Source organism: Triturus cristatus, chromosome 6, assembly GCF_964204655.1.
Source record: "Triturus cristatus chromosome 6, aTriCri1.1, whole genome shotgun sequence".
NCBI classification, from domain to species: domain Eukaryota; kingdom Metazoa; phylum Chordata; class Amphibia; order Caudata; family Salamandridae; genus Triturus; species Triturus cristatus.
This window is the reverse complement of record NC_140589.1, coordinates 1,436,180,595-1,436,206,790: the sequence shown is the minus strand read 5'-3', so window position 1 is coordinate 1,436,206,790 and position 26,196 is coordinate 1,436,180,595. Positions and strand designations below refer to the sequence as shown.

The 26,196-nt window shown below is 46.6% G+C and overlaps 1 protein-coding gene across 2 annotated transcripts in view; it reads left to right on the top strand.

Annotated features, from left to right (window-relative positions):
* Positions 1-26,196, top strand: part of TNFAIP3 (TNF alpha induced protein 3) — a 104,286-nt gene that overhangs the window by 36,216 nt on the left and 41,874 nt on the right. The window contains exon 1 of one of the 2 annotated variants that reach the window (XM_085612498.1): positions 22,577-22,861. The exons of the other annotated variant lie outside the window; for it this stretch is intronic. Within the exon in view, the coding sequence (XP_085468624.1) occupies positions 22,770-22,861 (92 nt within the window). The 5' untranslated portion in view covers positions 22,577-22,769. Of the gene's footprint in view, positions 1-22,576; positions 22,862-26,196 lie in introns of those variants that run through there. 2 annotated transcript variants of the gene reach the window in all.

The following is a 26,196-nucleotide window of genomic DNA, read 5'->3' as shown; positions in this document are numbered from 1 at the left end:
AAAATGGCAATAAACTGGATGGGTCCGGATTCTCCCAAAAAAGATGACTGGACTCAGGACATAGAAGTGGGGGCTCTGTACGAGGAACTCTGAAAAGATGACAGACTGATTATCTGGCAAGCACATGAACATAATTTGCTGTACCCCAGTGCTTAATTTGAGCAGGTGCTTTCCGGTACTCAGCACCGGCAACTTAATCCTCAGCATCGGTGCTTATAGCACCCGATAAGGACACACTCATTTGGAAGGCATGTGATTTTCCGCCCAGTCCTCTCCTGAATAATAAGTGCCGGGGCTCTAGTCAGGAGGCAGTTTGCACCAGCACATTTCTCCTGTTATCGCTACCTCCTGGAGAGAGCCCAGGCACTTCTTATTTTACAAATTAACCACTGCTGTACCCACAAGACTGACTGCTCTCTAGAACGCACTGATGGTCAGAACTGTCGCACAGCCGACCTGCTCTGCACATCCACAGTGTGCCGAGCAAAAGGCACAAGTGCCCAGGGGTGGGAATCTCAATTGTGTTTTCTTAGGGTGTACGTGCTGATGTGATTGATTCCCCCACCCCCCTCAATACAGATCTCTATATGCATGGTATGTTATTTAATGTCATGTCTGTAGGTATAGACGCGTCTGTCATGTTTCCAGGTATCCATGACGAGGGACCTGTTATATTTGTTTGCTTTATGTGAAAATCAATAAATATATTTTTTATAGGACAACTATGATTTGAGGCTTTTTTATTGATTTATTATGTTCATGTTATGTTAGGGTCTTATTCGCCCTACGAATTATAATAAAATGTTCAAAAAAGATATGCTGGTAGCCTAAATTCACCGTTGCGTGTAGGAGTGTCTCGTTTTCAAGACGCGTAGTCTGCTCTGCCTGCCAGCTCTTGATAGTACACATTTGCCCTGTTTCCTCGGCCGAGCCTGCGAGCCGTACATGTGCACATCGCCTGTCCAGGCATGTGCACATCTGAGATTTCCTGCAATCATGTCACGGCTCACACGTACAGACTCCTCCCTTCAGATTTTTAGCAGTCATTTGAATTAACAGCTGAATTATTTCTAATCCTGGGCGTAGTTCGTGAAGTAGCACTTCGCGAAGCTACGCAAAGTGCACTTCGCACTACCCGAGCTACGCGTAGCACTTCGCGAACTGCGTAGTACCTTGTTCGCACTGTGCCAGATGTCGTTTTCAATGATTGCACAGTGCGGACAAGCAACCGGCACTGTGCAATCATTGAAAATGGCATCTTGCACAGTGCGAGCTGTAGTTTTCTGCTGCTCGAGTAGATTTTTACTCGAGCGGCAGCTTTCTCAACACGAACTGGTAGTTTCTCATCGCGAGCGGTTGCGTGCATACGCGACCACTCGCAATGAGAAACCTGACCTCCTCGCGTTGGGAATCTCGCCGGGAGGTTTATTTTCCATGCTCGCGATCGCCAACTTGACGTTGCTGATCGCGAACAAGGAAAAAGTCTCGCCGGAATGTCATTTTGCTTGCTCGCGGTCGCCAACTTGACGTTGAGGACCGCGAGCAAGCAAAAAATGACCGCAGCACTACGCAACACTACGCTACGCGTGTTCGCACTGTGCTACGTGCAATTCGCGTAGAGCAAAGTAGCGCGAACTTCGCAAACTACGCGACCGTAGCATAGTGCTTTGCCCAGGCTTAATTATTTCTCATGTGGACATTTTAATGTACTTACTGTCATTATACTGTATTATGAATTCATTTGTTTATAAAATAAAAAATAACTTGAAACCCAAAAAAACAAGGAAAGAGATACAAGCTAGAAAGCGTCCTTGGTTACAAACTCAGCACTCTGTGTCACGAGTGCAGTGGGGGCATTGAGCGCCCGAAAGTGAAAGCTGAGATCAAGCATGAAAGCTAAGATCCCAGAGAAGAGACACTGTGCATGTGCACATCTGCGATCCGGGAAGTGCACATCTACTGTCCCTCTTCGGACGCAAAACCCACAACAATAGATCTCGCCAAGCACAGTAAAAAGCATACACACCTGGAGCTAGGGGATGATACACTGAAGGCCAAAATTAGAAATGGGAGTATTGCATGTACCACATGGCACAGAAAGTAATGAGCAGCAGTGATTCGAGCCCCGTGAGGGTGTCAACGCTTCTCTCTTACCTCTCCACAATGCCCTTATAACCTCCTCTGACACAATCTCCCCACTCAATTACCTTCAAGACTGGTAACAAAAGGAGGTCAAACAGAGAAAAAGTTAGAAGACTAATATCCGAATGCCTTTGCTTAACCACCCAACAAGGCCAACCCTGCAGCTGAGACATGAGCAGAACATCCAAGATAAAGCACCCATTGTCTCTCCACACAGCTCTGGCTAGGGACTGCATTGTAATGCATCTGTACACATTATGTTTGGTTTTCTTATATCCTGTCAATGGGCTTCGCCAAGCGGGGTTTAGAACGTTTGTATTGCTCTTGGTTGCCATGTGAGTGGTGAGGTTTGAACTCAGCCAGTTGCTCTGAGCTGGCACAGAGAGAAGTCATGCCTGACTTCTATGCTCAATAAACCTCTTTATTCATGATTAAGAGTATGGTAATTTACTCCACCAAAACAGACTCTCCGTCTCAAGGGCAAGGAGGGAGAGAAAACAAATAGGAAATAACATGGAATGAGGAAACATAAGGGTTACCAATGTGTTATGGAGCAGTAACCTAAGATTAGATCTGACAGGTCAAGAGGGAATTCCCACCCTGGAAGGGGAGAAACAGAAGGGGCTTTTCCTGCTTCCCAGGAGCAGTGACGGAAGACCGCACATACACTTGAAGAAAAGGTGCGAAGTCTACCCCTTCACCAATGAAGGCCCAGTCTTCTCAACAGTCAGAAAGGCTAATGCACTGAGCCTACAAGAAGAGGCTAGAGAAGAAGACAGTGGCCTACAGAGGAGTGCCCCTGAAAAGAAATGCATGCCTACAGAACAGGAAGAATATGCCTACAATACATTGCTTAAAACAGAGATGAACAAGCCCACAACAGAGAAGAGAACAATATCAAGAAGACCTGGCTAAATGGGGTCTAGAAGAAAAGGATTACCTGGTCCAGCAGCACCTCAGAAGAAAATGGTACCTGGCTAAGCATCAGTGCAGAAGAAAAGATGTATGTGATGCAGAGGTGGCCCAATATGTCCATGGCCTTGAAGAGGACCAGTAGAAAAGAAAACTGACTGACAAAAGAAAGCACATAATCTGACAATTGAAACTTCACTATCTACTAGTCCTACAGCATTGAATGTTTAGAAGGAACATGGCCCAGACAGTGCCAGGCAATGAAACATTCACAGACAAATGCACCGTGCCTAAGAACTGTAGCAAAGAATGATGAGGCAGAGACCTAGAAGAGATTGAGCATTCTCAGTGTATTTCTGTAGAAGAGCTTGCTATGCTGATCCCATGGCATCAATTCTATTGGATAGCTTCTCAAGAAGATCAGTGCTATGTGATGGGTGAATGTTACTCTGTGATGGTTCACCTATGTCATCCTCCGCAGAGATGTGCGATGGGCTCCAATCATCACCGGCTGCTCTGTGTTAATGGGATGTACATCAATATCAGGTACACCATGGAAATCAAGCAAGGCATACTCCTCAGGTGAGATAACTCTCCTCACTCAGCTACATTAGTGTGGTAGGAGTGTCGTCAGATGATCCTGTAATTACAACATTAGATATAGAAGATTAATTGTATATTAGGTGGTATATTCTATGTGTTACATTACTGTGTAATGAATTTATGGTTTTCTTGAAAGTAGCCTCTGTAGTAGTAGACAATAAAATGAATAAGTGTATTTTGAGTAGAACGGGCGGGTACTTAATTGAAGTTGCATTGCCTGCAGTTGGTTTTGTTGAAGTGTCAGAAGTTGGTTTAGTAAAAGGGTCAGCGGTTTGTATACTTGAAAGGTCAGTGGCTGGTTTAGTTGAAGGGCCAGTAGGTGCTTTATTTAAAAATCCCATAGTTGACGTAGTTGAAGGACGAACAGGTGCTTTAGATGGAAGGCCAACAGTTTTTTTTATATGAGTACAATGCAGTATTGCCTGCATTATTGTAGCCACCAGCTGACACAGAAGATGCATAATTTTGTTTAGTAGTTTAGAAGCCTGGAGCTGGAGCTGTATTAGAGGTATCTCGTATAGAAGGACACTCATCTACAACTGGATTGTCATGCATATGTTAAACTCCTAGAAAAGACAGTTCACAAAATAATCATTAAGTGCAAACCATAGAAAAATTCCTTATAATTTTTATCTTACAAATTATATTTAAATGCACGTGAATGTCATATTTGTGTGAAGGCAAACACTGATATTCGTCATCATTTTTTTTTTCATTTTACGTTTGAAATCGTTACAACTTTTTTCACACCTTCTGTCATAAGGGTAAGTAGCAACAGCTTTTACTTTGTGCTTGATAGATTCACAAAACTGTGTTCTTATTTTGGAGGAATTTTCATCATGCACTAGCCCATCAAGCAATCATGATCAGTGGCCACCTCATTAGCAATCACCTCTCTGGGTCAGAAAATGCAAACGTGTGTACTGTGTTCATAGACTTGATAAGCTCTTGACAATTTTAATGTGTCTTCATTCCCTCTATGAAGATGAATAGCAGTAGATCAGTTTAGCAATTTGATTAACCAAATGAGCATTTAACAAAATGACTGCCTCCTACATATGATGTGTAACTTCTGCTCAGCAGATAGAATTCTGCATAATATGTGGTTCTGCTTATTGATGTCATTATCTTTTTTAAAGATTTATTTTTAAGACCTGTGACAGTGTTACAAATGTTATTACATATAGCACAAAGCTTTATTTTAAATTATTACATTTTTGACATATTTTCGTGTTATTTACTTTTTGCTTGCTCATAGGTGTAGCAAGCGTATATGTTACGTGCATGTCGCGTGGTTCATGTTCCCGTGCTGGCGACAGGCAGGTGGGTAGTTTTGTTATTTAAATGTGTGTACATATAAATGTGTCTCGCATGCCCTGTGAGCGGTTAAAGTGGATTCCAACTTCAGTTGAGGTATTTCTGACCTGGGATCCTGTCTGGCCAATCGCAGGACGTTGTGGGCATTTCTCCAAATAAACAGTTTTTTTAATTCAAGCATACTTGGTCCGTCCATCATTACATATTGGTGTTGAGCGGACCCTGCCCTACTCTTCGCCCACTGGGGCTTTTTGGGAGATGTTGCCTGTTTATTCGACATCTCTGAAATTAGCTGACTCAGCTGGATTTATTAGATTCTCCTTTGCTGTATGCCGTCTTCATTTGCAAACACCAGGCAAGCGTCGTCTGCATTTTGCCGAAAGTGGATTTGGCTGTATATGCATCATTTTGGACACCGTACATGTATTGTGGCTCACGCTGTGCCATGCACCCGCTAACGCCTGTGTGCACGCAGTGTCCTTACACCAACATCTCAGCGTGCAATGCTCTGACGTCACATCAGCATTCAACGTGTCGGCCATATTGCTTTGAGGGTAATTTCTGACGCCGTGCCAGTTTCCGTAGTGACTGCTTCAAGCGCCTACCTCAAGAAACACTTTGGGAGGGAGGAGGGCAAGCCAAAACCGAGACCAATTTTTGTGTGTGTAAAAGGCCGCTTTATTGAAACAGGTGCATATCGCAATTTATCAACACTGGCAATCTCACTATACATAAATTACCTGACCCCCTGTTCCCCCCCACCCCTACGATCCCCACATCAAATCCCACACCCTGCCAAATACAAAATAACATTACATAACAACCATATTACACAGTCTTACACAATATTGCATTTACAAATCCTGTCCTCCAATGACCCAAACCCCTACCTGCCTTTGTGCTACTGTAACTAACAAACATCTAGTCTAAACCTAGCCTACCTGGTTACCCTTTCCCTGCCCCTGCTCACAAACTACCAACACTTAACTAAAAACTTCAGCCAATCTTGGCCAACTTTCAACAACCCCGTCACCCGGAAAAAGGTGGGAGGGTAGGCGGAAACGCCACCTCCCCACTTTCCTGCCCCCCTGCCTCCTAGGTCTGACCCATTAGTGTCACTGCACATTCAACATCCTGGCCTGGACCTCCCTGATTTCCAGTAGGTACAAATCCATGCCCATCCTAGATAAATGAACTCCATCGCCCCTGAAAAATCCGGGTGTATCATACGTAATGTCCCTATGAGAAATTCTAGAAAAACCCAGATGCCTGCAAAAATGCACCATTTCAGTGTTGAGCTTTCTCTGGGCCTTATCTACCGCCCCCGGATGAACCGCTCCTTTCCAGACCCTACGTGGAACAAATTCTGTCCAAATGACAGCACAACCCAACCACTGCTGCTTTATCAAAGACAAATCCCACTTCTTGCTCCTCATTAAAGCCAAACCCGTTTCCTTTACCGTGTCATTCTCCCCCAGATGTATCACCAGCACATCGGGGCACCTACCAGCCACCAAGACGACATTCAGAACCTGCAACAACTCCTTCCATCGCATGCCCCCTCTGCCCCTCCACTACATTTTTGCCAAATCTTTATTAAAGCCTAAATTTCCCCCAAAATAACTGGCGCAGGATTGGACCTGTGCCCACTTTATAAAGGAATGTCCTACAATCCAGATAATCATCTCCCTGGTGACGAGAAAAATGGAATGAGCAGGAGAAACAACAGAACCGTGTTACATCCCCCCGATGCGCTGCGCACATAGCGCTGGTAGCAACCCGAAGACCATCTCTCCAACCTCATGATGTCCCCTCGCCCCCAGCCCGTTATTCGCCTCCGACGCTGCCCCAATCCTGAAGGAATGTGTCCCAAAACCCTTGCCATCAATCCCCAGCTCCGAAAGTGCTTTCCTCAAAACCGCTAAAAGCTGAAAAGTCGTTGCACTCCGCCCATTCGCATGTACAAAAACAAAACCACCTGAGCCGGACGCAAGGTTACTCCACTTCACTTCCCACCTACACGGGCAAGTTAGCTGCGGATCGGCAGCCTGCAAGGACACCCATTTTCCCCGTCCCCTCTGATCCGTTTTAGATTTTCGCAGCCAAATGCAAATTCTATCCTTATAAGGAGACACCTAACCCCATAGAAGACCTCCCCCTGATTTCGTTCCCATCATTTCAGACACACGGAAGGCCCCAAAAAACATCCACACCATCAGTGTGGAAAAAAGACAAACCTCATATCCCTCGGTATATAACCCTGGCAACGTCCGTGGCACCCTCCCTAACAAATCCCAAGACAGGGGGTTCCTAATTCTGCTTGCCCGACCACGTTCTCGGGCCCAACCCTCCAGCATCCGTGTCCCGATTTCTCCTGCGGTTGGCGCATAACCCCACAACAATTTCCCCACAAATGCAATCCCTGCTTGCTTACCCGCAAACGTGACCCTAGAAAGTCCTTTATCAATCAAATCTAGAATGAACTGAATCACGTCCTCCCCTCGAAGCGCCGGTGAGTCCCGCCACCTAGCACCTGAGAGCAAAACTTCCTCCCATGCTGTCCTGTATGCTGTCCTCGTGGATTGAGCAAGGGACCCTAAAACCAGCTTCAACATCCTGTGTTGCCTACGTACCACAAATGCTGCGGCATGCGGGTTGGGGTCCTGTCTGCGTCCTTGGCTAGCCCACGGAATCTCCCCCACTGTGAACGAGACAAAGCATCCGCGATGTCATTGTCCACTCCTGGCACATGCACTGCTCGAAAGGCAATATTATGATGTAAGCAACCAGACACAAACACCATCAGTAACTTAAAAACTTGTTCATCCCTGGCAGACTGGTGGCTCACAAATTCCACAACCGCTATGTTGTCAATTCTGAAAGTCACCTTCCTGTGCGCCAATTATTCTCCCCATAGGGTGACAGCCGCCACCAGTGGGAAGAATTCCAAGAATGCTATACTCCTACCCCCCAGCCCACTCCGTCAGCCACTGCACACCATTTCCCTTGCCAGTAGAGGCCAAAACCCTTGCTACCTGCGGCATCAGAAAAGATCTGGACATCCCACACCATGGCACCCTCCAGCATCAGTGGAATTCCATTGAAATTCTGCAAGAAAAACTGCCACATTCGCAAGTCTTCTCTCACACCCGCAGACAACCGCACATGATGATGTGGAGGTCTCTGTCCTGCTAGTGCCCTGCCCAGTCGCCTGTAAAATGTCCACCCTACTCTCACCACTCTACAAGCAAAGTTGAGGTGACCTAACAGCACCTGAATCTCTTTCACCGTGACCTTGCTTTTCGACAACATTGTTGCCAGCAGCCCCGAAATTTGCTGCTTTTTGTCCTCCGGAAGGCGTGCCTCCATCAATTGCGAGTCCAATTCAATGCCCAAAAAGGACAGAGCCATGCAGGGCCCCATAGTCTTTTCCGGTGCCAACGGCACCCCAAGTTCCCTCATGATCTCATTGAAACTGTCCAGCGCCTTCTGGCAGTCCCTGGAGTCCGAGGTGCCAACAAAGAAAAAGTCATCCAGGTAGTGTGTTACCCCTTGGTGACCCGTCCGTTCCAAGAACAACCATTAAAGGAATGTGCTGAAGCACTCAAAAAGTGCGCAAGACATAGAACAACCCATCAGTAATGCTTTGTCCATGTACCATTTACCATTGAAATGGATGCCCAGAAGATCCCAATCATCCGGGTGGACTGGAAGCAACCTGAAAGCTAACTTTATGTTGCACTTAGCCATCATCGCCGTTGCGCCCGTGGTCACTACCAGTGACATGGCCACGTCAACTGATGAATAGGACACAGTAGCCTCCCGTTAGTCAATGAAATCGTTCACCGAGCCTCCTTCTGGCCACGACAGATGTTGTATTAAACGGAACTGCCCATGTTCCTTTTGCAGCACCACTCCTATGGGTGACACAATCAAATGTTCCAGTGGCCAATCCTCAAGGGTCCTGCCATGCGGCCCTCACGCACCTCTTTATCCAATATGTCTTGCACTATTTCCAGATGTGCTTTCTCTGACTGTAAATTGTCTGCCCACCTTCTCATCCTAGGCCCCCCATACCCAAATCTAAAGCCCTCTTGAAAGCCATTCCGCAAGCGTTCTGCAGCCTCTTGGTTACCATAACTCCGCAGGGCTACGATCAATTTATCTGTCCTAACCAAAGTATGAGCCTTTTGGCCCAGGCCCCTTTGCCCCTCGCCCTCCCATGAAGGGCTGCTGCTGCTGTCCCCCCGTTCTAAACCCCCCTGCCTGCCACTGTTGGTTTCCCTGTTGCTGCCCCTGCCCGCCCCCGAAGCAATTAACCAAGGCGTGTCTGCCTCCGCAATTCGAGCAGTCATGCCGAAATCTGCAGTACTCCTGTGTGCCCAGTCCCTTGTTAAAATCACAGCAAGCCCCCTTTGTTCCCGTCTGTCCTCTACCTGTGCCGCCCACCCTTCCTCGGGTGGGGCGCCCATGAAAGGGCCGATACTCGAGCAGTAGGCCGCTTGCCATGAAGATAGTTTTCCCCGCTTCGAACAACCCCATCGTATGTTGCCATAAGTCTGAGTCCAATTCACGCCATTTTGCCTCCGTGTCCCACGCCATGCGTGCTCTAAATTCCTCGTCATATTATGCCCAAGCATATCCCCCCCTGTAATATGGGCCTTCCTGATCACATCCATATACCTGAACATAGCCACGCACCTCTCCGGGTACTTCTTGCAGTACACACTGGCATATTTCAAGAATGCCGCTGACCAATTCTCAATAGTGAGCGGCACTTTCGGCTTCTTGGCCAATTCATACTCCTCCTCTTTTGATCCCTCTTTTGCCCTAACTTCTCTGTGCAGCAGCTTAAGCATCTCCAAATATTCACCCTTCCAGATCCGCTCCTTAGTTGCCAGCATTAAGTGCGCGCCCAAAGGCTTGGTCACTCCCATATAAGGTAACCGCTTTATCTTTAACTCCTTACTCTCTAATTTATTCTCCGACTCCCCAGTCGATATTGACACCGTCTCTGTTTTGTCTGTAACCCTGTCCACTGTGTTCCCTGACGCCTTACCTGCGTCATCTGTGCCACACCCACATCCAGCACATACTTGCCTTTCCGCAACCTACCGCCCTTTACCTCCTCCTTGTCTCCCCCTCCCACACTCACTGACACCATTAGCGGTCGCAATCCCCCATCACGTTTACCTGGCTCTAAGGACTCCACCCATCTTCCTTCCATCCGCCTTGCACAAATGGCTTACCGTTCATCCCAACGAGATATCCGACCCGTAAGCTCTGCCGGGTGTCGGGGCACCTGTAACACACTAGACACAGTGTTACTCAGCCCCTGCGTGCCCTCATCCTCGAAGTCCCTCAACTCGCCCTCTTCCATGCAGTCCTCGTCATAATCTAATTCCACCTGCTCCCCAAATCCCCAGGCCTTCTCAGCCGGAGGTGCAGACTGCACCCTCCTATCCCTGCTCAAATGCCTTTCTTTGGAGCTCCTCCGTCCACGACATGCCCCGGACCGTATAGGCCCAGTGGGTGTTGGGGCCGGCGAGCACGCCCTGGACCTACTTATGCCAGCTGCACCGTAATCCCACACCGGTACTGGGTACGCCGCGTGAGGCTCCACCCTCCCTTCTCAGCGCCATTGAGCCGCTCCCAGTTCTGCCAAGTCTGGCGCCCTCTGTTGCTCCACTTCCTGTAAGAAAAATGAATGGTCTGGTGTGCTAAGCCTACCCCTCCTCTCTCTCCCATCCCAGCTCCTCTTCCTGCCTGCCCCTAAAGTGCCAGCCACCCACGGCTGCCCATGCCCGCCCTACCACACTAAGGTCCACCGCTTCCCCCTCATCTACCTGCTCCCTCTCCCCGTCACTCCAGTCCAAACCTGCCATGCCCCGCAACGATGCCCCACTGGGCCCTGCCACTGACTCCCAAGACACCCTGATCAACTCCCCTCCTACACCCCCGCTGGTCCCCACCCAGGCCTGCCCCTGTCCTCCCACCCTGACTCTTCCCGGCCCCCCGCGGAAGGTAACCCTCCCCCTGACATGACCTCCCTTTACCCCGCACGTCCTCAGTCCACGAGGGAAAAATATCCAGCCCCTCTCAGTCCCTTGCACTCCCCTCAGACTCCAAGTCAATGGGGGCACCCTCACCCCCGTCCTCCACAACCCAAAGCTCGTCTCCAATCACCCCCTCCCAAGTCATTCCCCGGCATGGCCTTGACGCCCACCCAACCCCCAGCCCCCCCACGTCTGCTCCCGCTGCCCCCACAGGGATACCCTGCCCAGAGGCCTCCTTGCACCCCTTCCTGCCCCCCTTACTCCGTCTCTTATCACCCACAACCCCCCTGCTGCCAACAATGATAAGTCTCCCTGTGGCTGGGGGCCTTCAACTGGGCTTTTATCCGGCCCCTGAGCCACTTTTTTGCTGCCCTTCCTACCCCCCCGCTGCCCTGCAGCGTTGCCGGCATTCCGTGCCTCCCCCTCTACCTCCTCAAATGGCTGCACCCTTTTCATTGTCTGCCTAGCCGCGTGTTTCCCCCGGTGGGCCCCACCCCCACGCCGTGAATTGTCACCCGGGGGGAGGACTCCGCATCCCTTCTCCCTCGCGGGGCCGCTCTCCTGACATAGGAGCGGCCCCCGGGCCTCTGTGGACGTCGCTGGGAAGACGCGCCCTCCCACCGAGTTCCTCTGGTTTTCACCTCCCTCGCCGCCAAATCGCTCCCTCCATCCCGCGCTAACGACCCGCAGAAAAGGGCCCCGCCCTCCCTCCCTGCGTGGCCCCCCTCACTCACCTGGCTCCTCCTAGCCTTCTGGGGGGCGAGCAGGCCATCACCGCGGCCGCCACCCCCGCAGCCTCGCGCCTCGCCAGGCACGTTTTCACAGAGGCCTCAGGCATTAGAAGGTCGAGCCAGCCGGCCTCGCTGAGGAGACGAACCGCTTCAAGCATGCGGGAATCCTCTGCTGCCATAACCAATATCTGCTAGTGCAAACTACTCTCCAAATGCCTACCACTCAACCTACACTATCACCAGGCCTGACAAAAGCAAAATGCTAAACCTACAGCGCTCCCAGCCACCAGGTCACCAAACCTGTAATGGTGGCTGGGGAGGCGCGAATCCGGCCCTTAAACCCTTGGGCTATTTTTGAAATTGGGCTACAATTGGGCTATTCCCAATGTAGCCCAAACCCCAGAAAATGGCTGCTAATCGGCTCGCCCCACCTCCTCCCAATCTTCCAGGGGGGGCAGACCTCACTGTGTTCGGCTGCCCCCAAACCCCCCTTCTTCTCATGAAGTCTACCGCAACAATTGCCTCTTTCATCCCGGCTAGTGTTCGCTTAGGTAATTACTGTTACATTTAGTTGAGGTCTTTGAAAAGGTGTTGTGACTTGCTGAACTGATATTTTGGGGGACATTTTCCTTTGTTGTACATACTATTGCTTTCAGCAGCTGCTTTGTATACACTTAATTTTTAACTAGAGCGCAGCTTTCTGTGACATGGCAACTGCTCAACAAATTACACAGCCACCTCCCTTTTTGGCCAGGCCTGGCAAGCCAACTATTAAGTGGGCATTATGGCTTAGACTCTCTGAAAATCACATTATGGCCATTGATGTGGGTAATCACAGCCTCCAGCGGAAGTTTGCATTATTGTATGGCAGTCTGGTTCTCACAGCACAGGAAATATTTGACAATTTGCCTCACAATCAACCGCCTGCAGCCCAATCTGGGGATACTCAATGGAATACATATGTTAAAGCTCTTGAGCGATTACAAAAACAATTTTCAAAGGAACTTAGTATTATGTTAGAGTGCCATCATTTTTAGGTCTCGCCTGAGCGCTAGCGCATGTGCTAGCTCAGGCGAGACCTTTTGTAAGCGGGTTTTCAAAGTGCTACCAGAGGGCCTAAAGCCTGCGTGCATGTGAGCGTGAACATGCACAGGCCTCTCCTTTTGCACGCACCACTCCCGCGTTTTTTTTGGCGTGTGCGCACGCCCACAACTCCCAGGCTTGTTGCTCGCGCTTCTTGTTTTTAAACGCGCGCGCGCTTCTTTTATTTTCAGCAGTATATTCCCAAGGGCATTGGAGGGCTCTACATGAGCATGAGATTCAATTGCAGCACACCACACTCCCGTATTCCTGATGTTTCCTCTGTTTTATGTTCTCTCATGCCCGTCTCCTGCTCCAAGCCTGGCTCTGTTATCTGCGCCGCCCCTTTCACTCTTCTCTCTCATGAGAGTATCTCTCTTTTTACCCTCGCCCCCTCCCCTTACCATTGCTTGCCCGGTATCGAGTGCTTCTATGTCCGCTCCTGCTCGCCCCCCTCTCCGCCTGGCCCCTTTGCACAGTGCCCCTTTCATTGGCAGTGCCGCCCATCCCGGTGGACGCCGCCAGCCCAGCCCGTGACTCTATTATTCGAGCAGCAGCTGGTGTCTGCTGCAGTCAGCGTCACCACACCAGAAGGTAAGATTAAATATTTACCACTCTGAAATGAAGTGGCAAGTCACGCCAAACAATTAAAGATGTAGAGCCCCGCACCCCCGCTTCTTCACGAGCCCGTGCCTTCCAATAGAGCCCAAACTTTATCTTAAAGCGCCTTCCTCCCCTTTAGCAAAATACAGCACTTACAGCTACAGTTCCAACTTCACACCACCAACTCTTCCATGTCGCCGTATTGACGTCAGCGTCTGCCACATTACGCTGCCTTCAAGGTGTTGTGATGCAGCCAGACTGGCTGCCCGCCTCATTGATAACCTTGCCGGCCTCATTGATACCCATGACTAACAGCCAGTTGAAATAATGTGATTTTTTAATACATACTGCAGTTAGGCTGGTTCTTAGTGCACTAAGCATCCGGTGTTACCAGTACCCGATTGCATAGCCAACTCTTACACAGAAAGTCCAACCCGCCCAGTGCCCGAGGTTTCTGTGTGGAGATACTTCAGGGCCCCTCGTGTCTCCGTCCCCTCCCACGATATGACACAAAGAGAAGTTGCTTATTCTTCATTCTAGTTTCCCTCCTCATTATTTCATTTAAATGAACACCGACAAATGTACGCCAGGTCCATTGAGTCCGCACTTCACAGGACTATGAAATTTGAGTATACAAATTAATCATAATCAAAGCTTGTGACCAAAGCCGAGGCCTCTGGCATTCTGAGTGACTTACATTTTTGTAGAAACCACCATCCCAGTGGAGTCTCTTGGCATTGATCTAAGCATGGCATCGCCAAGCAATAACTTCAGATTTTTCTTGTTTTTTTATGGGATGCGCATCCAACGTCTTAACTTATATTAAAGAGGTTAAATACATGTGCAGGACATCTAGACTGCAATATAAAGCTGTTGTTGCATAGACCAACAAAATGATGCTAGCTAAATTTCTACATCTCAGAAACATTATTTACACTGGCAAAAAGCAATGACATTCCTGTGTACTATTCAAACAGATTATAGCACTGAGGAGAACTAGGCACTTATCAAAGATTTTTACCGATCAACTACTGCTGGGAGTGCAATGATTCCTGTGTGGAGAACAATATGTATAAGAGACATGGTGAATGTAACACTAAAGTAATGGTACTATTGTAAATTACTGCCCGTTCACAAATCACATTTGTTCTTAAGCATACTGTATTTACTTATACAATGTAAATCATTGTTTCTAGGTCATTTATCGAAGTACAATTATCCACAATATGACTAACACTTATTTTGAGCCTTAACCCTTCTTTTTTTCCCTTAAAATAAACATGCTATCATTGAGATGTTTCCTATGCAATGGATTAGAGACGCTTGTCAAGCACAAGCATTGGCATAGCCAATAGGTCTCGCCTTTGGGACCTTATAAGTGTTTAGCCATGCAACAGTTGATGTTGTTGCACCACGGATATTGTGCGGCATAACTAAATAATTATAAGGTCCCAAAAGCGAGACCTATTGGCTATGCCAATCCTTGTTTCAAACGTAGTCAAGTTGTGGATGAAAGAGTGGAAGAATACATTGCTGGCCTTAGGATCTTGGCATCCACTTGTGATGTTGGGTCTAATATGAACACAAGTATACGTGATCAATTTGTGTTCATGTGCTCTTCGCGCAAAATTCAAGAAAGATTACTGAGTTGCTGCAATCCTATTCTTAATGAGGCCATTGGCCTTGCTTGCTAAAAGTATCAAATGATCTCTTATGTCATCAAAGGTTCTACATGCTGAGGCTTCTGTGAGGGTACTGACTGTTGAAGAAAATGGTCAGGATCAACCTGTATGTTTGGTGAATACCAAAAACAGTAACTATAAAAGGCGTACAGTGAAAAACTCCAACTGTGTATTTCAGGTGTGATTCTAAGAGCCACATCAGAAATGTTACAGGATGTCCAGCCACTGGGAAGTGTTGCAGTGTGCAGAGGTAACAGGAACAGTACTGTCAGACTTAGTAGTGTGGATGCTGATATTTATAATTGTACTGAGTCTATCAATAATGTTGTTTCAACCAGAGTGCAATTCCATTTGTACGTCTGTTGAGGATCCTAACTGTTAAGCTGTGATTGATGGTGTTGCCATATAGGTAATGGCTGACTCAGGGTCTCTAATTACCATCCTGAGGGATACTACATTTCACGAGCACTGGCATAGGTCTTTGACACCTACTGATGTAAACCCTAAGGCAGTTGTTGAAAAAGCTATAGAGATGCTGGGTTTCTTCTCGGCCAAAGTGGTTTGCATGGGTAGGGAAACAACCACCAAGAGCTATGTAACTGTGAGGGGTAAATACATTTTGGGGTGGCAGGATTTGGCCAAAATGGGCGTGCTATTGAAACCAATGCTGATATTCCTATTGTATTAGGGGAGTTACCCGATGTTTATGTCTGCAGAATAACAGATCCTATTAAGAGGATTCTGACTGAGTTGAAAGAACTTTCCCGTGAAGAAGTGGGCAGTGTATTAGGCTTTGAACACTGCCTCAAGTCTCAAGCCCAACCTATGGTGCACAAGGTGAGATCGGTTCCACTGAGTGTCAGAGAAGAACTGAAACTCGTGTTGCAGGATTTGTGCCTGCAAGGCGTTATTGAGCCTTGTGATTCTTCAATCTAGGTCGCACCCATTGTGGTCGAGCACAAGAGGTCTGGGGAGCTCAGACTCTATGCCGATTTTTAGGAGCCTTAATGCCCACAAACTCATAGATTTTCACCCTCTCCCTAGGATTCAGAAGCTGCTGGCCAACTTAGGGGGTGAAGTGCTTCTCTTTGATTGATTTAAGGTCAGCCTATCATCAGGTGGCTCTGGCAAAAGAGTCACAGGAGTTGACCCCGTTCGTCACACCATTTGGGGCATTCAAGTACCTGAGATTGCCGTTCGGTCGGGCATCCGCTGCCAGTGTTTTTTCAAAAGCTTATGGACCATCTGTTCGGCAATCCTGGGGGAGTGCAGGCCTACCAGGATGATGTTCTGATTTTTGCAGACACCATAGAGGAGCATACCCATGTGTTGAGACAGGTACTATCTATTCTTTCACAAAGAAACATGACAATCAGAGAAGACAAATGCAAATTTGCCACCAGTGAATTAGAATATTTAGGTCATACCATTTCTGCATCTAGAATCAAACCTAACTGTTCCCTCAACAAGGCCATTAAGGAGGCTACGGCTCCCTCTAATAGAGATGCCCTGCGCTCCTTTCTAGGTCTTGAAGAGTACTACGCTAGGATTGGTCCCAGTTATGCCCAGGCATTAGAACCCCTGAGCGAAAAATAACAGAGGCCCCCTGTCCAATAAATGTGACAATTCCTAGGGCAGGGTACTATTCAAGTAGAGTGTATATCCCTAGGCAATAGGATCAGAACATACTTAATCTTTAGATATATATGCCCATCTGGTGCAGTTTTAATTAAAAAAACTGAGTGCAACAATCAGAAAAAACAAGCAGTTATATAAATTTAAAAACATATATTTAATGACCTATTAAAAAACCATGTTATATTACACTTTGGTTTAGACTCATCTATACATATATGTAAACATTAGCATTTTAATACATATTATTTTTAAAAAACACAATTACATATATAAAAACATTTCTTTGTGGCAGACAATTTTAATCTTTTCGACGCGCGTTTCGACGCATACTGCGTCTTCATCAGGAAAAAACCACACGTTGACTTCGTATTTGTATTTCTTTTATATTTCAAGCAGCTAAAGATCTGTTTCTTTCATATGTGCACCAACATTTCTTGGCTAGTATCCAGCGAGTTATGTTGGAAAAAGTTATGGTTGAATTCCTTATTATTTTATTTCCAATCAATGGTTTATTTCAGACTTTTTCGTAGTAAAAGATCCAAATATATGATACTGTTTGTATATACTCCGTCCTTTAATATTTGATTATTCCGTGATGAGGCTCGTGTGTGACGAGATTTTAAAAGGATGGTGATCTTTTTAGCATAGCTTAATGATTTCCCATAGGTATCGGTATCGGCGGCGTTTCTGCGTCCTGCTCGGTCATTTCAGAATGTAGAACCCCTGAGGACGCTGTTGAAAAAAGGTGAGCAATTTCTTTGGTTCACTGACAAAGAAAGTGCTTTCACCGAGATCAAGGTACTCACAGAAAAGGCCCCTGCATTGAGTTCTTATCAAGAAGGGCATTCATCTATCATCACTGTAGATGCAAGCTAGATGGGTTTAGGGGCAATTTTATGTCAAACGGGGTCAGGAAAGGAACACACAGTGGCCTTTGCATCTAGGTCACTCAAGCAGTACGAGAAACAGTACAGTACTATTGAGCGTGAGGCATTGGCTTGTTCATGGGCCATCCACAAGTTCAAGATGTAAATGTGAGGCCATACTGTTGAATATGGATCACAAGCCTTTGGTTCATATTTTTACTGCAGTGACAGGTAACAACTTATCAGCCAGACTGACTAGGCTTGTTTTCAAATTACAAGAATTTGTTTTTGAGATTAAGCATGTCTCAGGAGGTAGAAACTTTTGTGCGGACTGTCTCTTACGTATGCCAATTAAAGTCTCTAGTGATGACGGTTTGCTGGATTAAGTGGTGTGTGTAGCTTCCGTCGATGCTGTCAGCGGAGAGTACAGTACAGGTCTGAGTCAGTCTGAGTGGTTGGCTGCTTGTCAAAGTAATGAGTTCTCTCACAACATTGTTCTTGGGTGGCCTGAGAAAAGACAACTAGTTGGAGAATTGAAGTTGTTTTGCCAGGTGGCAGATGAATTGTCTTTGGCTAATGGTCTACTGTTGACAGGGGATTTGCACATACCTCCTACCATATTATGTAACGTCATTATTACTCAAGGACATCAAGGCCACCTTGGTTCGACCAAAACTATTATGCGTGCGAAGCAATATTACTGGTGGCTAGGTATTGATGCACAAGTTAGATTTTTGACTGCCAAGTGTCCAGAATGTCTTTTGTCAGACAAACACTGGAAAGTGCACAACACTCCGTTACATCCTGTGCCATATCCAGAGGCATTGTGGGAGAAATCAGGTCTGGATTTTTCTGGACCATGTCTATTACTACCTGTTCATATAAAGTATCTCGTTCTGGTGGTGGACTACCACTCAAAATGGATGTACATTCCTTTTGTAAAATCGCCTGACACTGAATCAGCAGCAGAGTATTTAGAGCAGGTTTTCAGTCTGGATGGTGCTCTCAGAAGTATTGTCACTGACAGTGAGACTCACTTTACCTCTGAGCGTATGTCCAAGTTCTTGAAGGAACATGATATCACACATCTGCAGGTGGGGTTGTATTCCCCTTCCTCCAATGGACTCGTAGAGAGAGGCAACAGGATCATTAAGAATGGAGTACGCGCTGATTTAGCTGCTAATCTGGCTTGAAAGTCTTTCTGAAGCAGAGAGTGTGGTGTTACAACACAACACCCCATTGTACTACATCGGTTACACCGTTTTCTTTTCTCAGGAGCATAAACGTCCATACAACCTTTTTTCCCACTTGGTTGGAGAAACAAGTTGGTAATCTGGAGACGAGTGATACTGCACACAAAGAAAAGGTTGTCTCAAAAGTTATCGCTAATCAAAGTAAGATAAAGGAGAAATTTGATAAAAAGCACAATGTGTTATCCCAAGACATTGGTAAAGGTGACTGGGTATTAATCAGAAGTCCAGTTAAAGTTAAGAAGCGAGAATCTATTTACTCTGCTCCTGTTAAGGTTGCAAGGGCCGGTAAGGCCGCTGCACTACTTGAGGGCAGAAGGCAGTAGAATAAATGCCAATTAGTGACGCTTTCTGTTCAAGAAGCCAACATCATACTGAGCAAGGGAAAACCAGCGTTGGAATCTGATTGGGCAACCTGGGTGTAACCCACGTTGACCACAACTGATGATCTGCGGCAACCTGAACTTCCCTGCCCCACTGATTCTGCTGCTGTGGCCACACCTACACACAGGACACAGGGTGACACACGCGACAACAGGGTGTCAACCAGGTTCAAGGACTTTCTGATGTATTGAGCCTGTGACACATGTGATATTAGGGTACTAGCCATGTTCAAATATTTTCTAGCGTATTATGCATCCGTTGTTCATGTATTTTGCTGGATTTTACTTTTAGGGTTAGTCTTGAATGTTTGGTGTTTCTTGTTCTATTTTAAGGGGGAAGTGATGTAGTGAGAGTATATCTTACACGCCTGTCATGTGGTTCATGTTCCCATGCTGGCGACAGGCACATGGGTAGGTTTATTGTTATTTAAATGTGTGTACATATAAATGTGTCTTGCGTGCCCTGCAACAGGTGAGTGTGGATTCCAACTTCAGTTGAGGCATTTCTGAACTGGGATCTTGTTTGGTCAATCATAGTACATCGTAGACATTTCTCTGAATAAACTGGCTTTTGAATTCAAGCATACTTAGTCCGTACATCATTACAATAGGCCTGTGCATTTCACATTGACATTCTCTTTTTTATAAAATGTAATCAAGTTTTATTACCTAAAAAACTAATGCGCATGTACACTAACTCAGGTAGCCAACACTCCGCATGTAACATCCTGTGTTATTTTTATGAAAACATGCAATTTCTTAAACACACAATATTGGCCATCGGAAATTTCTGATTCTGTGGGCAGCCGCAAAAAAACCTTGGCGGCAAAATGTTATCTTCAAGGAAGCAGAAAATGGTTTGGGTTTGTGTGCGATTTTCTTCACACACATCATAACTGGGGCCTTGGTAGAGTAGTTGACTCCACTAGGCACAAGTAGTCTACAAAGTGCAGTGCTCACACTAGAGTATGTTGGATCATTTTATACTTTTTCCGATTTCATATTATTCCAGTCTCAACCATAATTGTACTTTTTTAATTAAAATATGAGCGGTCGTTGTTCTTTTCTCAACCTCTGTGCAGACACTAGAATATACTAAACAGGTGGTGGGTGTTCTCAAAGCCTAATCACTGTGCCACTATCCTCCCTTCAGTTTATCGTTTTTTAATTTTTGCAGTTGTATATGACGCTGACTCGGCCCAAGTGAATTAAAGAGCTTTACGTGAGCACCAGTTGCATTACACAAGATCATATTTTATTTTTAGGCACCAGAACATTAAGCGATTTGCCCGTAATCACAGGATTTTGAGCTGACGCCGGGACACGAATGGGATTCACCACTTCCAAAGTTGGCAGTTCTATTAAAAAGTAAATGTGCATTTTTTAGGTCGAGCCAATGGCAGCGCGCATGCGCTGCATAGGAAATCGACCTCTTGGAATCACTTCACCTTCAGGAGAAGCTTGTGCCTGTGGTGCTTACACGCCATTGGCCTTTGCGTCTGGCTTCAGCACGCAATTGGGCATAGGCGTGTGGAGGTCCCAGAGGGTTTTGCTCTCTGGAGCCAGCAGCGGCGCACAGGGGCCATCTGGGTTTAATTAACGTGTGCGCGCTTGTCTCCCACGCAGTGTCTCTCCCCCCTCTTTCAGGCTGTGTTTGTAAGTATTCTCTGTGCGCTGCAGTTACGATGTTTATGGAGCGGCGTGCATGGGCCATCTGTTTTTTTTTATCATTAGCATGGTTTAAATGTTTATTTTAGTCTCTGCGGGCTCTCACCGGGCTTGTCACGATCTCACGTGGAACAGGGCACTCTCCTGTCTTCGGGCCGGGCTCCACTATCACCCGGCCTCTCTAGTCCCTGCTTGAGTTTTGTTCCGATTCATTCACCGGTTTGTTCCCATTCTATCCGGACAAGGCTCGGGACGTATCGCCGGGCCTCACAGGCCGCGCGCTCTCCATCAGTTCCTCCCAGGATTACACGTTACTAATTCTTTCTCCACCCCTCCTCCTCGGAGGCCGTTACAAATTAACAGAGCCCCCTCCACCTCCCTCTGCTCATCCCTCATCCTCCGCCCCAAGGTCAGGGAGAGGATTAATCCCAGCTCAGCCAAGGAAAGGGCCTGTCTGTTTTCGCGTTCCGGATAATGCATCCCGTACTCTGTCACCGCCTATGCAATTCCATTCTCATTCAGCCTCTGTCAGACCTCTTAATCTGACAGTGGCAAGACCCCAACCACCACTGTACCTTTTAATAGTCTCCCTTATCCACCATTTTACTATGCGATGTTTCTGCCTATACTAACTGCCCCGTCCCCTCGTGTCCCCATCAGGTCACTTCTTTAATCTTTATAGTTACAACTGCCAGGCTTGTTTTACTCTTGCAATGCGACCTGGGTGTGTAAACAAGAGCACGAGCAGACCAGCTGAGTCACGGTTCACCCAGAGCAGGTTCCAGCATCGAGAGCAGATGTGCCCGCCCCCACCACTCTTCTTTGTGCCGGAATCGGGATTGACCCTGCAAATCAGGGACGCCTAGTCATCATTCACTTCTGCCTCTGCGTTCCTGTTTGTGAAATGGCCCCAAATTGGTCTCTGTGCGTTGTCTTCCAGCCCTCCATCTCGGAGTACCTTTGAGACAGACTTCTGTTAAGGTTTCAGAGCGGGTACGCCTGGCAAAGTTGTCTCTAAAATGTGCTGAACGGCTAAACACTTATGCGGTCCCAAAGGCGAGACCTATTGGCTATGCCAATGCTTTTTTTTTTTTTTTTTTTGCAAACATACACCAGAGGTTGTCAAATGATTTTTAGACCTCCCTTGCTTTATGGGGTTATAAATACATGGTAGGTTTCACTGTATATACTGACCTGGCTTTGACTGCTTCTAAAAACGATTTAATACAAAAAAGAGCAAAGGGCGATGTGGTCCGTCGGCTAAACTGCCGACTTTGGTGCTGGAAACCAGGGTTCGATCCTCGGGGTCGCGTCCACATCCTGTGATTCTGGGCAAATCACTTAATTTCTCTCGTGCCTGAATATGTAAACACGGTGCTCATGTACAGCACTCCAATACCTTCGGGGCGAGTTCGCGCTATATAAAAGATACAACAACACAAATAGCCACAGAACGCTGTACAAGTTCAGCAGCAACAAATACGATCCAGCCGTATTAGTGTCTTTAGCGCCCTCACTGGCTGTTTGCTCTCCTCTTCCCCAACGCGAGCCACTCGGTTCCCTCCGGGGCGTTGCCTTGGTTACACCTAGTAGGCTTAACTACATCTGCCGTGGCTCCGCCTCTTCCTGAATTTTGACAGCTCGGAATTTCCCCGTGAGTGGAAATTCCCCTGGTCAGGAAATGCAATAGAGAAAAGACAAACAGAAAGAAAGACCCCACAGTGTTTAGTTAGGTCAAACGCCAGCGGGATAAGGCGACTGTTGAGTCAGGAAGGAGAACAGTTAGGGGCCTGCCCAGGAGCCTTTCACTTCACCAGGCGAGGCTGAATGGAGCTTGTATGGGGAGGACACTCACGCGCTGCACAGAGAGCAACAGCCTGAGCCGCACCGCCCGCCATTTGCAAAGAACAATCGTAACGCCGGACGAAAGGTAAATTATTCCATCCTCAGACTTCGGGTTGGTCGTTTTGTTTACGTTTTTTCCTTCGTTGCTTACTGTACCCAATCATTTCATGGATGGGTTGAACCCAGATGTTCTCTAATCCTATCGTCTTTTTTATTTTACTATGTGGGTGGGTAAGTGTGTTTGGGGGGCCGTCGTTAAATTTGAAAATAAGGCGCTGGCATTTATTATAGCGATGTGTGTGAACACTGAAAGCCACAGATTAAATCCCGCCCGTGGCGGTGTAACGTTCCACCTTTCGAGAGGTCTGTAAAATGGGTACCACGTTTGTTTTGGTTTCGATAGCATCATTTCTTAAGTGCTTGGCCTGCACTTTATGTACTGTCAATCCTATTGTCCTTCTACGAGTCAGACTACTTCTTACCGATGCAAGTGTAACTGTTCCACTTTCGGTCGTGACTGTTTATTTTTTGGTTGTTGTTTTCTTTGTACCATCAACACGTCTTTCTCTGGGAGCTCCTTAATGAGCATCACCGGTGACACCATCAACTAACCCTGGCTTTCAAGCCAACAGCAGCTGCTGGATTCTCTTGGCCAATACTTACAATGCTAAACATGAAACTACACGTCCCAAAATGAAACATATTGCAGACTAAAAAGCTGAAGACTGGCTGAAAGTTTAACAAGTGACGTGGGTCCGCTAGGCAGCTGCTTCTTTGGGGTCTGAGCTCTACATATTATATCGTCACCCCTGCACAGGACAAATAATTTCTCTGTGGAATCAAGTTATCCTGTGACACGTTTAGTCCTGACTTTCTTTTTTAGACAACTACACTTTTCATTCTGGACTTGTACATTTTAAACCCACTGTACCATACATGTTGCCCATCTTGGTTTTCTAGCCAATGTTTTCTGGGACTTGAAATGTTGCTTATCAGGTTTATCAGGCATGTGGTGCTGCGAGTTTCGAATTAACAATATGTAAATCTAAAAAGCATTAATAGCAGTCGGGCCACTTGAAAACTGTGACTTCCCTCTTCGCTCGAAGGACGATCTCAAAATTACATGTTATTGGATTGCTCGTTTGGCATGCTATAATTCTATAATTCTTAGTTCACGTGCAGCGGTGAACGTTGCTCAATTTATTCTACTTCTTGATAAGCTCACAGAAACTGTTGTGAAAGGAAATTTGTTTGCAATCGTGCTTGTTTTAGAAGGACCTGGTGAGGGGCTCTACCATTTTTTGGGATGTCGCTTAGCTGTCTATTTGCAAAAAATCTATTGAGGGTTTACCAAGCAATTACAGGGGCTTTAAGCCTGCCCATTGGTTGGCTTTATTGTCATTATCATTTGATTGCTTTTTATGTTAGCATGTCGTGTCCATCTTGTATTTGTCCCTTTCCTGGAGCATCATTTCTTTACCATTCTTTTGATTGACTGACTTGTGTTATCCCACTGCTCACTTTAAAGGAACTTTTTCTTTTTGATTAAGCTCTCCATGAGAATGCATGTGTTGTCCAGCTCTGTCCCTCGTGTGCTTCCCCCAATGGCCATTTTTCTTTGTTGTTTTCTCATGTGTGCTGCTCTCTGTCTAGTGTACTCCTCTCTACCTCTCCCGCACTTTGTATTGCGATCGCTGTCATGTCCTTCTCCCCTGTCCATGTACTGCTCTCCTCCTGTAGTGCTTCTCCCCCTTGCCCTGCATATCTTTCTCCACCATGTGCTCTTGTCTCCCCCCCCCCCCCATTTTGCTTTCTCCCTCATGCACTGCTTTTCTACTCCTCTCCCTACTCTTCCGTTACACCCCAATCCCCTGCTGTCGGTTCTTTAAAAAATAAATTGGGATTTTGTGCTAAAATATTTTCATTTTTTTAAATTTACTAATCCAAGTGGCATACTCCATCTTGGGTTGGTAAATAAAAAAGCAGAGCAAATGGCACCGCTACTTCCACTGGTGTGTGCATGCATTGTAATACATGCACACACATACGTAATCGTTCATGTATGCGCCAGCCGAATGACAGTTACTACATCGCCCTATATTCTTGTAGTTTAAAAAAAAATCTGCAGGTGCTGTACAACATGAAGAAAAATAATGTAGCTTTTTCTCAGATGATGTAAAGCATCGGTAAAAGGCATTGCAAAGTCAATAGGTCCCAAAGGATAAGCACCATTGTCTTTGCCAATGTTTTTTTTTTGGGGGGGGGGGGGGGGCACAGGACAAGTGTTCTGCAGCTACTAATTTCCTGTGAAACAGGCTTGCTCTATAAAGCTGGTTTCTGAACTAAACTTTGCTTTAAATTTGGCCTGGAATTTGTTTACATTGAAGCACAGGTGCTACTAAAGACACTGAAGTTCCTTGCAATATACCAAAGTCTCTTCTCTGGCTTTCTTCTCTGGCTTTCAGTTTTCTCAGATCAGTGAGTACCACATCACATCTAGGGGTCCTATTAACAAAAGCTTTTATGAGTACTGCAAAGAGTGCTACAAGCGTAGTCTTTTATATACTCTAACATGCCTTTGTAAAAAATGTAAATTTGATACTTGTATAGCGCACTACTCACCCGCAAGGGTCTCAAGGCGCTTGTACGAATACCGCTGTGGAACCCATCCTGGCTTTCCCTGTGAGGCGTCCACTCCTGGGCGCCCCCAAGGTGGAGGCCAGGCATCCTTAGCGTTGTGGGGGCCGTTGTGGAGATTAAGCAAGCTATTGCCCAGAGTTGCAGAGTGGGACTCCATGATTGGAATAGGCACCGAGGCGAGAATTATCAGGTCCGTGGAATTTTGAGCCCAAGACCCGCCGAGGCGGGGAATTGAACCCTGGTCCCGGGCTAGACCTCTGCATCAGGGTCTGCCGCTCTAATCATTGAGCCACTCTGCCGCTCTAATCATTGAGTTGCTGCACCAACTGCTGCATTTCTGTTTTGGGGGATAGGTCTGCAAAATCAGATTGACCCCATTACCCACTGCACCCCCCCAGCCCAGTTTGCAGCCTTATATTTTTTAATTACAACTCTAGAGGGTATAGTTCTGTTGGTGTGGTTTATAAACTGGGATTTAGGTTACGGATTAGAGCAGTGATACGCACAGTACGGCCCAGGGGCCACATGCGGCCCTTCTGACCTTTACATGCGGTCCCCTGGTCAAGAGCAGCACTGGGCTAATGTTTATGTGACTCAGCACTAACTTATATTTTTTTTAAATAAATAAGCAGTCATTTATTTAAAGGTTAATTGAAATTAAAGAACGGAAGTAACTATGGTGTCCTAAACCACCTAACTTTAGAGACACCTTCATTTATAAAAACATCTTGCAGTAAAAGTAAGATAAATTCTGTTAATTCATAAACATGCAGCACTGTT